Genomic DNA, 13,679 nt, shown 5'->3' with positions numbered 1-13,679 from the left:
TCAGTGGAAAACAGCCAGAACAAAGGTAAGAGCTAAGAGAGGAGAGGTAGATGCGCTGTAATGATGTTAAATGATTAAATGATGGAGTGAGGGAAAGGAAGTGGACAGAAAGAGAGAGCTAGAGAGAGAGAGGAAGAAAGGAAATGTTGTTTTTATGCTCAGTACATGCTGAACCACTGATGCTGTGAGTTGAGCACTAGGAAGGGTGTGGGTCTCTGACTTGTACACACAACCACACGGATTTGTTCGTGCATATACGTCATGCATACAGTGTGTGTGTACTTGAGATGTGCTGTCTGTTAAATGTTTCTCCGTATAGAAATTAAAGAAGAAAATGGCTGTATTTTTTGGAGGGCTGCATTTTTTACAGTCTGTACAACCATCATAGTGCCTCCAGTCTCTCATCAGCATACTGCTATTCAAAAACAAACGATGTGACAGTGTTATTGACTATATGTATCCCCAAACTCTTTCCTGTCTTTCGTGGTTTTACCGTTCTGACTGACCTCCCCTCGGGGCCTACCCCCCAGCCAAGAAGCAGGACGGGGCGGTTGCCATGGAGATGCAGCCGCTGAAGAGTGCAGAAGGTGGAGAGGTGGAGGAGAGAGAGAAGAAGAAAACAAACGTGCCCAAAAAGGAGAAGTCTGTGCTGCAGGGCAAACTCACCAAACTGGCCGTTCAGATCGGGAAAGCAGGTTAGACTGTGAGTGTGTGAGTATGAGTGTGTGTCTGTGTGTGGAGTGTGCGTGAGTGTGCGTGTGTGTGTGTGTGTGTGTGTGTGTGTGTCTCTGTGCGTTGGTGAGTGTGTGTCTGTGTGTATGTGCGTGAGTGCATGCGTGAGTGTGTGTGTGTGATTGTGTGTGTGTGAGTGAGTGTGTGTGTGTGTATGCCTCTGTGAGTGAGTGTGTGTGTGTTTGAGTGAGTGTGTGTGTGTGTGTGCGTGTATATGTGTGTGTGTGTGTGTGTGTGCCTCTGTGAGTGAGTGTGTGTGTATGCCTCTGTGTGTGTGTATGCCTGTGTGTGTGTGTTTGTGTGTGTGTGTGTGCCTCTGTGTGTGTGTGTGTGTGTGTGTGCCTCTGTGTGTGTGAGTGTGTGTGTGTGTGTGTGTGCCTCTGTGAGTGAGTGTGTGTGTATGCCTCTGTGTGTGTGTTTGTGTGTGTGTGTGCCTCTGTGAGTGAGTGTGTGTGTATGCCTCTGTGTGTGTGTGTGTGTGTGTGTGTGTGTGCCTCTTTGTGTGTGAGTGTGTGTGACTATGTCCCTACTGTTCTGCAGGTCTGGTGATGTCGGCCATCACAGTGATTATCCTGGTGCTGTATTTCGTGATTGAGACCTTCGTGATTGAAGGGCGTGTTTGGCTGACAGAGTGCACACCTGTGTATGTGCAGTATTTCGTCAAGTTCTTCATCATCGGTGTCACCGTGCTGGTGGTGGCTGTCCCTGAAGGTCTTCCTCTGGCAGTTACCATCTCTCTGGCCTACTCTGTAAAGGTGAGCAGAGCTTTGAGAAAGAGAGCACAACTTCGCGAAGGTTGGTAGAGTTACAAAGGTGAGCAAAGATTTCCGAAGGCCAGCCAAACTTTATAAAGGTGAGCAGAGCTTTACACATGTTAGAGCTTTATAAAGGTGAGCAGAGCTTTGTACTGTACATGTTAGAGCTTTATAAAGGTGAGCAGAGCTTTATACTGTACATGTTAGAGCTTTATAAAGGTGAGCAGAGTTTTATACTGTACATGTTAGAGCTTTATAAAGGTGAGCAGAGCTTTGTACTGTACATGTTAGAGCTTTATAAAGGTGAGCAGAGTTTTATACTGTACATGTTAGAGCTTTATAAAGATGAGCAGAGCTTTATACAGGTTAGAGCTTTATAAAGGTGAGCAGAGCTTTATACATGTTAGAGCTTTATAAAGGTGAGCAGAGCTTTGTACTGTACATGTTAGAGCTTTATAAAGGTGAGCAGAGCTTTATACATGTTAGAGCTTTATAAAGGTGAGCAGAGCTTTGTACTGTCCATGTTAGAGCTTTATAAAGGTGAGCAGTTTTATACTGTACATGTGAGAGCTTTATAAAGGTGAGCAGAGCTTTATACATGTTAGAGCTTTATAAAGGTGAGCAGAGCTTTGTACTGTACATGTTAGAGCTTTATAAAGGTGAGCAGATTTTTATACTGTACATGTTAGAGCTTTATAAAGATGAGCAGAGCTTTATACAGGTTAGAGCTTTATAAAGGTGAGCAGAGCTTTATACATGTTAGAGCTTTATAAAGGTGAGCAGAGCTTTATACTGTACATGTTAGAGCTTTATAAAGGTGAGCAGAGCTTTATACATGTTAGAGCTTTATAAAGGTGAGCAGAGCTTTATACATGTTAGAGCTTTATAAAGGTGAGCAGAGCTTTATACATGTTAGAGCTTTATAAAGGTGAGCAGAGCTTTATACAGGTTAGAGCTTTATAAAGGTGAGCAGAGCTTTATACATGTTAGAGCTTTATAAAGGTGAGCAGAGCTTTATACATGTTAGAGCTTTATAAAGGTGAGCAGAGCTTTATACATGTTAGAGCTTTATAAAGGTGAGCAGAGCTTTATACATGTTAGAGCTTTATAAAGGTGAGCAGAGCTTTATACTGTACATGTTAGAGCTTTATAAAGGTGAGCAGAGCTTTATACATGTTAGAGCTTTATAAAGGTGAGCAGAGCTTTATACATGTTAGAGCTTTATAAAGGTGAGCAGAGCTTTATACATGTTAGAGCTTTATAAAGGTGAGCAGAGCTTTATACTGTACATGTTAGAGCTTTATAAAGGTGAGCAGAGCTTTATACATGTTAGAGCTTTATAAAGGTGAGCAGAGCTTTATACATGTTAGAGCTTTATAAAGGTGAGCAGAGCTTTATACATGTTAGAGCTTTATAAAGGTGAGCAGAGCTTTATACAGGTTAGAGCTTTATAAAGGTGAGCAGAGCTTTATACAGGTTAGAGCTTTATGAAGGTGAGCAGAGCTTTATACAGGTTAGAGCTTTATAAAGGTGAGCAGAGCTTTATACTGTACATGTTAGAGCTTTATAAAGGTGAGCAGAGCTTTATACTGTACATGTTAGAGCTCTATAAAGATGAACAGAGTTTTATACAGGTTAGAGATGTATAAAGGTGAGCAGAGCTTTATACAGGTTAGAGATTTATAAAGGTGAGCAGAGCTTTATACATTAGAGCTTTATAAGGGTGAGCAGAGTTTCATAAAGATGTTTTAGGTGAGGAACTCATCTCTTTCAGCTATCTGTTCATTCAGCGCTAAAGTTATCAGGTCTGACGAGCCATGGATATCATTAATGATCGCATTTGCGATCGTGATCATAATCATAATCGCGTATAACAGCAATAACGACGGTAGTGCAGAGCCCCCAGATCACCCGCTCGTCGTCGCTCCTCTTCTTCAGAAAATGATGAAGGACAACAACCTGGTGAGGCACCTGGACGCCTGCGAGACCATGGGCAACGCCACGGCCATCTGCTCCGACAAGACGGGCACCCTCACCACCAACCGCATGACGGTGGTGCAGACGTACCTGGGCGACCAGCACTTCCGCGAGGTGCCCGACGCCGGCCAGGTCAACGCCAAGATCCTGGAGCTGCTCGTCAGCGCCATCGCCGTCAACAGCGCCTACACCTCCAAGATCATGGTGCGTTCCCCCGCGGCGCTCGGCGGTCCCCTTCCCCGCTCGCCCAGGCTCCTCCGGCTCTCTCTCCGCGGCGTTCTGCGGGGGCGTTAGCACGCGTCTGAAACGGGTCCCCGCCGTGGGGGTGGTGGTGGTGGTGCTTGTGGTTTTAGTTGAGGTTTCCCAGAAACTAAAAAAAATGTCAAAATCTGTGCCCTCTTACAACTCCAGGCCTACAGGTTTGAGGCAGGATGTAGAGTTATAAAACTATGTCTGATTGGGATGCACAGTGATATCAGGGCTGTATTGTGTCAGCCAATTACAGCGTAAAGCGAACCCGTCGGCGTCGCCCCGATGCCATTATGGCGTAAAGCGAACCCGTCGGCGTCGCCCCGATGCCATTATGGCGTAAAGCGAACCCGTCGGCGTCGCCCCGATGCCATTATGGCGTAAAGCGAACCCGTCGGCGTCGCCCCGATGCCATTATGGCGTAAAGCGAACCCGTCGGCGTCGCCCCGATGCCATTATGGCGTAAAGCGAACCCGTCGGCGTCGCCCCGATGCCATTATGGCGTAAAGCGAACCCGTCGGCGTCGCCCCGATGCCATTATGGCGTAAAGCGAACCCGTCGGCGTCGCCCCGAGGCCATTATGGCGTAAAGCGAACCCGTCGGCGTCGCCCCGATGCCATTATGGCGTAAAGCGAACCCGTCGGCGTCGCCCCGATGCCATTACGGCGTAAAGCGAACCCGTCGGCGTCGCCCCGATGCCATTATGGCGTAAAGCGAACCTGTCGGCGTCGCCCCGATGCCATTACGGCGTAAAGCGAACCCGTCGGCGTCGCCCCGATGCCATTATGGCGTAAAGCGAACCCGTCGGCGTCGCCCCGATGCCATTATGGCGTAAAGCGAACCCGTCGGCGTCGCCCCGATGCCATTATGGCGTAAAGCGAACCCGTCGGCGTCGCCCCGATGCCATTATGGCGTAAAGCGAACCCGTCGGCGTCGCCCCGATGCCATTATGGCGTAAAGCGAACCCGTCGGCGTCGCCCCGATGCCATTATGGCGTAAAGCGAACCCGTCGGCGTCGCCCCGATGCCATTATGGCGTAAAGCGAACCCGTCGGCAGCGTGCGCCCCAGCGCCGGCCCGTTTCATGCGCCCAGTGATGCTGCAGATTCAGGGGAAATGTCACGCTCTAAAATTAGCCTAATCATAATCATCTGAGCATCTTTTATTCATTATTTATTTTTAATGCATCATTTTTACCGGTCAGACTCATAAGCTGAGCTATGCAGGGTCTGAGTAGCTCTCTGGGCTCTGCTTCATAATAAAGTCAACATGTGGAAATGTTCTGTTTTTTTAAATAATAATTTTTTTAAAAAATGTGTTAAATTTTTTCTTTATAAGTTGACATCTGTGCTGATCTGCCTCTCCCATGGATGTGGAAGCTTGGTTTCAATTTGCATTTGTGCTGTAAAACAGGGCAGCATCTGCATAGCTCAATATTGACAGACAAATGTTGGCACTGATGTTGGCCCAGAATGTCCAGATTGCGTATCCCTAATGTCTGAATTGAGTTGCTTTAAATGGGTTTGCTGAAAAACTTGGTGCTTTTTGATTTGCAGCATGAGCATAGTTCAGCAGAGTACACTGACCGCTGATATTGAGATGTCCCTCCCGTTGGCTAACTAGCAGGCTAACTTTGAAGTACTGAAGCTGTATAAGCCTGTATAGCAAAGGTTAGCTTATTTGCTGTTTCTGAAACGGGGCGACATAACTCAGGAGGTAAGAGTGGTTGTCTGGCAGTCAGAGGGTTGCCGGTTCGATCTGTGCCCTGGGCGTGTCGAAGTGTCCCTGAGCAAGACACCTAACCCCTAACTGCTCTGGTGAATGAGAGGCATCAATTGTAAAGCGCTTTGGATAAATGTGGTCCATTTGAAACAGACCCAGTATAAAAGAATAAATTGTGTGTCAGCTAATGTTAACATCACAGCCGGTGACCACTGTATTTTCAATAAGGGTTAGAAAGACTTCAAATCAGCTTTGTGGCTAAGTTAGCTACCAAGCTAGCAAATTTTATCTGATGGATTTATCTAGTCACATGATAAGACAGCTTGCTAGCCAACTATGGAAGAGATTAGCTACTTTGGTAGCTTGCTTTAAGCTGTGAAACAATAGGGAATGCTTAAAGGCTAGACATTAACATTACACAGCTAGAGTTCATCGTCCAGCAACAGGACAGAGCTCATGTTCCTGGATTCTGCAATATCTACAACAAAACATATATAAATATAACAAAGGGAATCCTGTATGAGACCAACAAATCTTTAGTTGAAATACACAAAGTCCCACGTAATATGGATTGCTGGTAGCCCAGTACAGTACTGGCTGGTAGCTCCGTAGGGCAATGCACAGTTGGTGATTGCGTTACCCAGGGTATGGGAAGGTCTGCCGAATGTAAGGCACGAAAACAGTAGACTCAAAAAATCTTCTGAAATACTTTATATGACCAAAAGTATCTGGACACCCCTTGGTCTGAGCCTGTTTTTCATAGTTTGGACTCGGCCCCTTAATTCCAGCGAAGGCAAATTCTAATTCAGTGACATTCTAGACGATTCTGTGCTTCCAACTTTATGGCAATAGTTTGGGAAAGGCCCTTTCTTGTTTCAGCATGACAATGCCTCCGGGCATACGGTGAGATCCACATAGAAATGGTTTTGTTGAGATTGGTGTGGAAGAACTTGATTGACCAGCACAGAGCCCTGGCCTCAACCCCATCCAACACCTTTGGGATCAATTGGAAAGCCAACTGTGAGCCAAGCCTAATCTCCCAATCAGTTTCCTGAAATCACTAATGTCCTTCTGGCTGAATGGAAGCAAATCCCTGCAGCAATACCCCAACGTCTAGTATAAAACTTTCCCAGAAGAGTGGAGGTTATTATAGCAGCAAAGAGTGGATCAACTCCATATTAATGGCCATAGTTTTTGACGAGGTGTTGGATGTCTGGTGTCCACACACTTTTGGCCACGTAGTGAATCTGTATACACGATCTGCTGGTGCTGAAGGGAAATCAATAATGTTACCGAGTCCCAACAAAAGGTACAGAGTCTCTGAATTAGAAGGCCTGTAAAATGAGAACGGGAGGCGGCTTTGCAGCTTCGACAAACAGTTTGTTGTGGGAAAAACAGTCTCCAGACATCCCTTTGCGAACACTCACAGCGATAGCTAAACCTTGCTGAACTTTGACCTGCTGGGTTTTCATTAGAATTCCCTCCTCCTGTGGAAAAAAAGCAGGAAGATGCCTGTATCTGCCTCTTTGTTGGAACGGAGCCTTATGAAGTGCGCTGTTCCGTAGGCAGTGAGCTGTTCGGCTGCACGTACTGCAATGGGAGATAATGGGCTGCAGTGCTGCACAGTGGAGTCACCTTGGCTGAATCTGTCTTACAGGACGGATCAGAGCCGAACGCTTCTGCAGCGCTACTTCCATATGCTGCTATGCACAAGCCATGCAGAGCATTCAGTCAACTTGTTTTCTGTAACTCCTCTTATTGATTGTTCATTTTTCTCTTTGCTTCCTCTGAAGGTGGACATGTACTCATCATTCCTTTCAAATGAACTTAGATAGAAAAAATAGAAGAAAAGAAACCCTCACAATTCTCATTGTCTTCCTCTCTCATCTCATTCCCCTTCTCCTCTTATTGTGGTTGGTTTTTGCCCGGTCCCGCCCCTCTTCCTGGCCTCCAGCCCCCGGAGAAAGAGGGCGGTTTGCCCAAGCAGGTGGGCAACAAGACGGAGTGTTCCCTGCTGGGCTTCGTGCTCGACCTGGGGAGGGACTACGCGACCGTCAGGGAGCAGATCCCCGAGGAGAAGCTGTACAAGGTCTACACCTTCAACTCCGTCCGCAAGTCCATGAGCACCGTGCTGCAGCTGCCCGACCGGTCCTTCCGCCTCTACAGCAAGGGCGCCTCTGAGATCCTGCTGAAGAAGTGAGCGTGTGTGTGTGTGTGTGTGAGTGTGTGTGTGAGCGGGTCTGTGTGTGTGTGAGTGGGTCTGTGTGTGTGTGTGTGGGTCTGTCTGTGTGTGTGTGTGTGTGTGTGAGTGTGTGTGTGTGTGTGTGTGTGTGTGTGTGTGCGTGTGTGTGTGTGCGTGTGCGTGTGTGTGCATGTGTGTGTGTGCGCGTGTGTGCGCGTGTGTGTGTGTGTGTGTGAGCATGTGTGGTGTGTGTGGTGCGTGTGTGTGTGTGTGTGCATGTTGGGATGGAAGATCTGTTAAGCTTCCTTATTTGATTCAGCAAACACGGTGGTTGAAATCTGAGAGCAGCATCAGGGTGTGGGTGTATTACTGTGGTGATGAGTGTGCACGTTCCCCGCCCCCCCCCCCCCCCTCGCTCTCAGGTGCTCCTCCATCTTGGCATCCGGCGGCGAGCCTCGCGGCTTCCGGAACCGGGACCGAGAGGAGATGGTGAAGAAGGTGATCGAGCCCATGGCGTGCGACGGCCTGCGGACCATCTGCATCGCGTACCGCGACCTCCCCGCCTGCCCCGAGCCCGACTGGGAGAACGAGGCCGAGATCGTCAGCGACCTCATCTGCATCACCGTGGTCGGCATAGAGGACCCCGTTCGGCCAGAGGTGCGCGGGAGGAGCGCTCCCGGGGGCGGGGACGGGGTCTGGGACAGGGGTCTGGGGTTCGAATGCGCTTACACACGGTGGCCAGGGTGTGCTTTATGGAGTGTCAGCACAGCCGAAGAATGCGTTTATGAGCGAGCAGGATGGGGTAGGGGGGTGGGCGTGTACTGTGTACTGCGGGATAGGGTGTGTGGTATGTGAGGAGGACTCAGGACAGCCTGTATAGGCACGTGAACAGGCCTCTCTGCTGCCCCCTAGGTCCCGGAGGCCATTCGGAAATGCCAACGGGCAGGAATCACCGTGCGCATGGTCACAGGGGACAACATCAACACGGCACGCGCCATCGCCGCCAAGTGCGGCATCATACAGCCGGGAGACGACTTCCTGTGTCTGGAGGGGAAGGACTTCAACCGACGAATCAGGAACGAGAAAGGAGAGGTGTGTTTCAGATGTGATGTACCCGTGAAACAACAATAGCTTTCTGTATTGCAAAAGTTTGTCACATTATGCAAATGCATAATCACATTTAAAAGCAGAACTATTTTCTTTGCTAGATTTTTGCCAGAAACAAACATTTTCAAAAGTCCAAGCCAAAATCAATTGAAAGTTAATGTGCCTAATAGAATGCTGTATTTAATAGAATATTGTTTTTGATAGTATGTTGTGTTTACTAGAATGTTGTGTTTAATAGAATGCTGTGTTTAATAGAATGTTGTGTTTAATATAATGCTGTGTTTAATAGAATGCTGTTTAATAGAAAATTGTGTTTGGTAGAATGTTGTGTTTAATTGCTTGATAAAGTGTGTGACGGCAGTGTGATCTTCCCTGACAGATCGAGCAGGAGAGGATCGATAAGATCTGGCCCAAACTGCGAGTCCTGGCCCGATCTTCCCCCACAGACAAGCACACCCTGGTGAAAGGTGAGTCATGTGATGTGCTCACAGACAGGCACACCCTGGTGATTGGTGGCAGTGTGCTCAGGTAACGCTAGCTGTGCAGGTGGCAGTGTGCTCAGGTAACGCTAGCTGTGCAGGTGGCAGCGTGCTCAGGTAATGCTGGCCGTGCAGGTGGCAGTGTGCTCAGGTAATGTTGGCTGTGCAGGTGGCGGTGTGTTCAGGTAATGCTGGCTGTGCAGGTGGCAGTGTGCTCAGGTAACGCTAGCCGTGCAGGTGGCAGTGTGCTCAGGTGACACTGGCCGTGCAGGTGGCAGTGTGCTCAGGTAGCGCTGACTGTGCAGGTGGCAGTGTGCTCAGGTAGCGCTGACTGTGCAGGTGGCAGTGTGCTCAGGTACCGCTGGCCGTGCAGGAGGCAGCGTGCTCAGGTAATGCTGGCTGTGCAGGTGGCAGTGTGCTCAGGTAACGCTGGCTGTGCAGGAGGCAGCGTGCTCAGGTAATGCTAGCCGTGCAGGTGGTAGTGTGCTCAGGTGACGCTGGCCGTGCAGGTGGCAGTGTGCTCAGGTGACGCTGGCCGTGCAGGTGGCAGCGTGCTCAGGTAGCGCTGACTGTGCAGGTGGCAGTGTGCTCAGGTAGCGCTGACTGTGCAGGTGGCAGTGTGCTCAGGTAACGCTAGCTGTGCAGGTGGCAGCGTGCTCAGGTAATGCTGGCCGTGCAGGTGGCAGTGTGCTCAGGTAATGTTGGCTGTGCAGGTGGCGGTGTGTTCAGGTAATGCTGGCTGTGCAGGTGGCAGTGTGCTCAGGTAACGCTAGCCGTGCAGGTGGCAGTGTGCTCAGGTGACACTGGCCGTGCAGGTGGCAGTGTGCTCAGGTAGCGCTGACTGTGCAGGTGGCAGTGTGCTCAGGTAGCGCTGACTGTGCAGGTGGCAGTGTGCTCAGGTACCGCTGGCCGTGCAGGAGGCAGCGTGCTCAGGTAATGCTGGCTGTGCAGGTGGCAGTGTGCTCAGGTAACGCTGGCTGTGCAGGAGGCAGCGTGCTCAGGTAACGCTGGCTGTGCAGGTGGCAGTGTGCTCAGGTAACGCTGGCTGTGCAGGTGGCAGTGTGCTCAGGTAACGCTGGCTGTGCAGGTGGCAGTGTGCTCAGGTAATGCTGGCTGTGCAGGTGGCAGCGTGCTCAGGTAACGCTGGCCGTGCAGGTGGCAGTGTGCTCAGGTAACACTGGCTGTGCAGGAGGCAGTGTGCTCAGGTAATGCCCGCAGTGCAGGTGGCAGCGTGCTCAGGTAACGCTGGCTGTGCAGGTGGCACTGTGCTCAGGTAATGTCCGCAGTGCAGGTGGCAGTGTGTTCAGGTAACGCTGGCTGTGCAGATGGCAGTGTGCTCAGGTAACACTGGCCGTGCAGGTGGCAGTGTGCTCAAGTAATGCTAGCCGTGCAGGTGGCAGTGTGCTCAGGTGACACTGGCTGTGCAGGTGGCAGTGTGCTCAGGTAATGCCCGCTGTGCCCTCCCTAGGCATCATCGACAGCACCATCGTGGAGCAGCGCCAGGTGGTGGCAGTGACGGGAGACGGGACCAACGACGGACCGGCGTTGAAGAAGGCCGATGTCGGCTTTGCCATGGTGAGCGTCGTCTTACCGCTTATTACTCCTGCAAATAAAACCAAGCCTGTGATTCATTCGTATTAATACTTCGGTTCATTCTCGCTCTGTAATTAATGGATGCCCTTAATGCTAATATTTCTATGCTAACAGTGCAATTGGCACTAACGCTGTAATTTAAAATGATTAATTATTTAATTAGTACGAATACCACTACGACAATGAGGATGAGATGATGATAAAGATGATGATGATGATGATGATGATGATTGCTTTGTTAGCGTTGGTGGTAATTATTGTGGTGCCAACACGCAATAAGTATCAATTGATAAACATTGCCCTGTAATTCTTATGAGCCTGATTAACCCTTTGAAGAACAGGCTTTTTGGAATGTTTTTTCAAAAATTTTAAATCAGTGTTCTAGAACTCCATTGCTGTCAGTCACCAGTAGTGATTGTTACATCAACACTAGAATATTCCATTCAACATTCTAACCACATATTTGTGATTTTACGCCTTAAAGGGGTTAAATAGAAAATTAATGATTGACTGAGATTGTTGCCACAATTAATTGAATAATTGTTTCACTTTGAAATAGTAGCACCCCCAACTCTTTGGTGGTGGATGGGTGCGATATGTACGAGAGAGCAACCTGAGATTTTCTCCCTGTCTTTAAGAATGATTTTAATTGTGACAATTGTGCTGACGATGATGATGGTGATGGCAGTGATGATGGTAGGGAGGATGGCGGTGAGGATGAGCGTGAGGATGATGATGATCGCTTGTTTGTTCTTTTCAGGGCATTGCAGGCACAGATGTAGCGAAGGAGGCGTCTGACATCATCCTGACAGATGATAATTTCTCCAGCATTGTGAAGGCGGTGATGTGGGGGAGGAACGTGTACGACAGCATTTCCAAGTTCCTGCAGTTCCAGCTCACAGTCAACGTGGTGGCCGTGATCGTGGCCTTCACCGGAGCCTGCATCACGCAGGTCAGACTCTGAGCTAACCCTAACCACACACAGGTCAGACTCTGAGCTAACCCTAACCTAACCGCACACAGGTCAGACTCTGAGCCAACCCTAACACTAACCACACACAGGTCAGACTCTGAGCGAACCCTAACCTAACCGCACACAGGTCAGATTCTGAGCCAACCCTAACACTAACCACACACAGGTCAGACTCTGAGCCAACCCTAACACTAACCGCACACAGGTCAGACTCTGAGCTAACCCTAACCTTAACCGCACACAGGTCAGACTCTGAGCCAACCCTAACACTAACCACACACAGGTCAGACTCTGAGCCAACCCTAACACTAACCACACACAGGTCAGACTCTGAGCCAACCCTAACACTAACTGCACACAGGTCAGACTCTAGAGCTAACCCTAACACTAACCACACACAGGTCAGACTCTGAGCCAAACCTAACACTAACTGCACACAGGTCAGACTCTAGAGCTAACCCTAACCTAACCGCACACAGGTCAGACTCTGAGCTAACCCTAACCTTAACCGCACACAGGTCAGACTCTGAGCCAACCCTAACACTAACCACACACAGGTCAGACTCTGAGCCAACCCTAACACTAACTGCACACAGGTCAGACTCTAGAGCTAACCCTAACCTAACCACACGGGTCAGACTCTGAGCCAACCCTAACACTAACCACACACAGGTCAGACTCTGAGCTAACCCTAACCGCACACAGGTCAGACTCTGAGCTAACCCTAACCCTAACCACACACAGGTGAGACGCTGAGCTAACCCTAACCCTAACCACACACAGGTCAGACTCTGAGCTAACCCTAACCGCACACAGGTCAGACTCTAAACTAACCCTAACCTAACCGCACACAGGTCAGACTCTGAGCTAACCCTAACCCTAACCACACACAGGTCAGACTCTGAGCTAACCCTAACCCTAACCACACACAGGTCAGACTCTGAGCTAACCCTAACCGCACACAGGACAGACTCTAAACTAACCCTAACCTAACCGCACACAGGTCAGACTCTGAGCTAACCCTAACCGCACACAGGTCAGACTCTGAGCTAACCCTAACCACACACAGGTCAGACTCTGAGCTTACCCTAACCGCACACAGGACAGACTCTAAACTAACCCTAACCTAACCGCACACAGGTCAGACTCTGAGCTAACCCTAACCGCACACAGGTCACAACGTGGTGGCCGTGATGGGGGCCTTCACCAGAGCTCGCATCACACAGGTATTCATTACATGGCCGTGTGATGCTAACTTTTGCCTGCGCAACAATGGTTGCGAAGTGTGTGTGTACTTGTGTGCGGTAATGTGCAGGACTTCTCTTCCGAAGGCGGTGTAGATGTGGGTGTATAGTGCATAGTTTCTAGACTGTATTGTGTGAAAAGTGTGTGTGTAGTGTTTAGTGTGTGTATAGTTCATGTATAGCGTGCGTATTGTGTGTATAAAGTAATGCCTGTCCTCTTGAGAGAGGAGTCCTCAGGACTCCTCTCTCAAGGCTGTGCAGATGTTGTGGGCATAAAGAGAGTGTGTAATGTAGTGTTTCCTATTGGTTGAAAACCTATTTGCGGTGGTCGAATCCTTGTGCATGTTTTGGAAGGGGGGGATGGGTGAATGATGAAAATTGGCAACTATGGCAAAGTATAGTGTGTTGCTTACAGAAATGAACAACTAACGCAGACTCACGGTGTTCCAAGCAAACTATGGGGAGGCGACTGCTTCATGCAGGAGCTGGCGTTCCTTCAATGGTAGTTTCTCGCCTGATAAACAAGGTTTATGATTGTGGTTATTTGTTGGCTCTCACAAACTTTTAAAACATTCGATTTCTGTCAACTGGGTCAATAATTATTGAGAAAAGGACGAAAGCAACTCGGCTGTCTCTCTGTGTTCGGAAAACCATATTATCTCGCAGT

At 49.1% G+C, this 13,679-nt stretch overlaps 1 protein-coding gene across 4 annotated transcripts in view; it reads left to right on the top strand.

Moving 5' to 3' along the window:
* Nucleotides 1-13,679, top strand: part of LOC118207724 (plasma membrane calcium-transporting ATPase 3) — a 62,465-nt gene that overhangs the window by 24,714 nt on the left and 24,072 nt on the right. For all 4 annotated transcript variants that reach the window (XM_035381660.1, XM_035381657.1, XM_035381656.1 and 1 more), the window contains exons 7-16: nucleotides 1-25; nucleotides 531-695; nucleotides 1,273-1,487; nucleotides 3,426-3,668; nucleotides 7,389-7,630; nucleotides 8,039-8,273; nucleotides 8,529-8,708; nucleotides 9,103-9,190; nucleotides 10,671-10,777; nucleotides 11,556-11,747. The exon at nucleotides 1-25 is cut by the window's left edge and continues 17 nt beyond it. In XM_035381660.1, the coding sequence (XP_035237551.1) occupies nucleotides 1-25; nucleotides 531-695; nucleotides 1,273-1,487; nucleotides 3,426-3,668; nucleotides 7,389-7,630; nucleotides 8,039-8,273; nucleotides 8,529-8,708; nucleotides 9,103-9,190; nucleotides 10,671-10,777; nucleotides 11,556-11,747 (1,692 nt within the window). The remainder of the gene's footprint in view (nucleotides 26-530; nucleotides 696-1,272; nucleotides 1,488-3,425; nucleotides 3,669-7,388; nucleotides 7,631-8,038; nucleotides 8,274-8,528; nucleotides 8,709-9,102; nucleotides 9,191-10,670; nucleotides 10,778-11,555; nucleotides 11,748-13,679) is intronic.

This window comes from Anguilla anguilla, chromosome 11, assembly GCF_013347855.1.
Source record: "Anguilla anguilla isolate fAngAng1 chromosome 11, fAngAng1.pri, whole genome shotgun sequence".
Lineage (NCBI taxonomy): Eukaryota > Metazoa > Chordata > Actinopteri > Anguilliformes > Anguillidae > Anguilla > Anguilla anguilla.
Note: the sequence above shows the minus strand (reverse complement) of the source record. Positions and strands in the feature narration are given on the sequence as shown.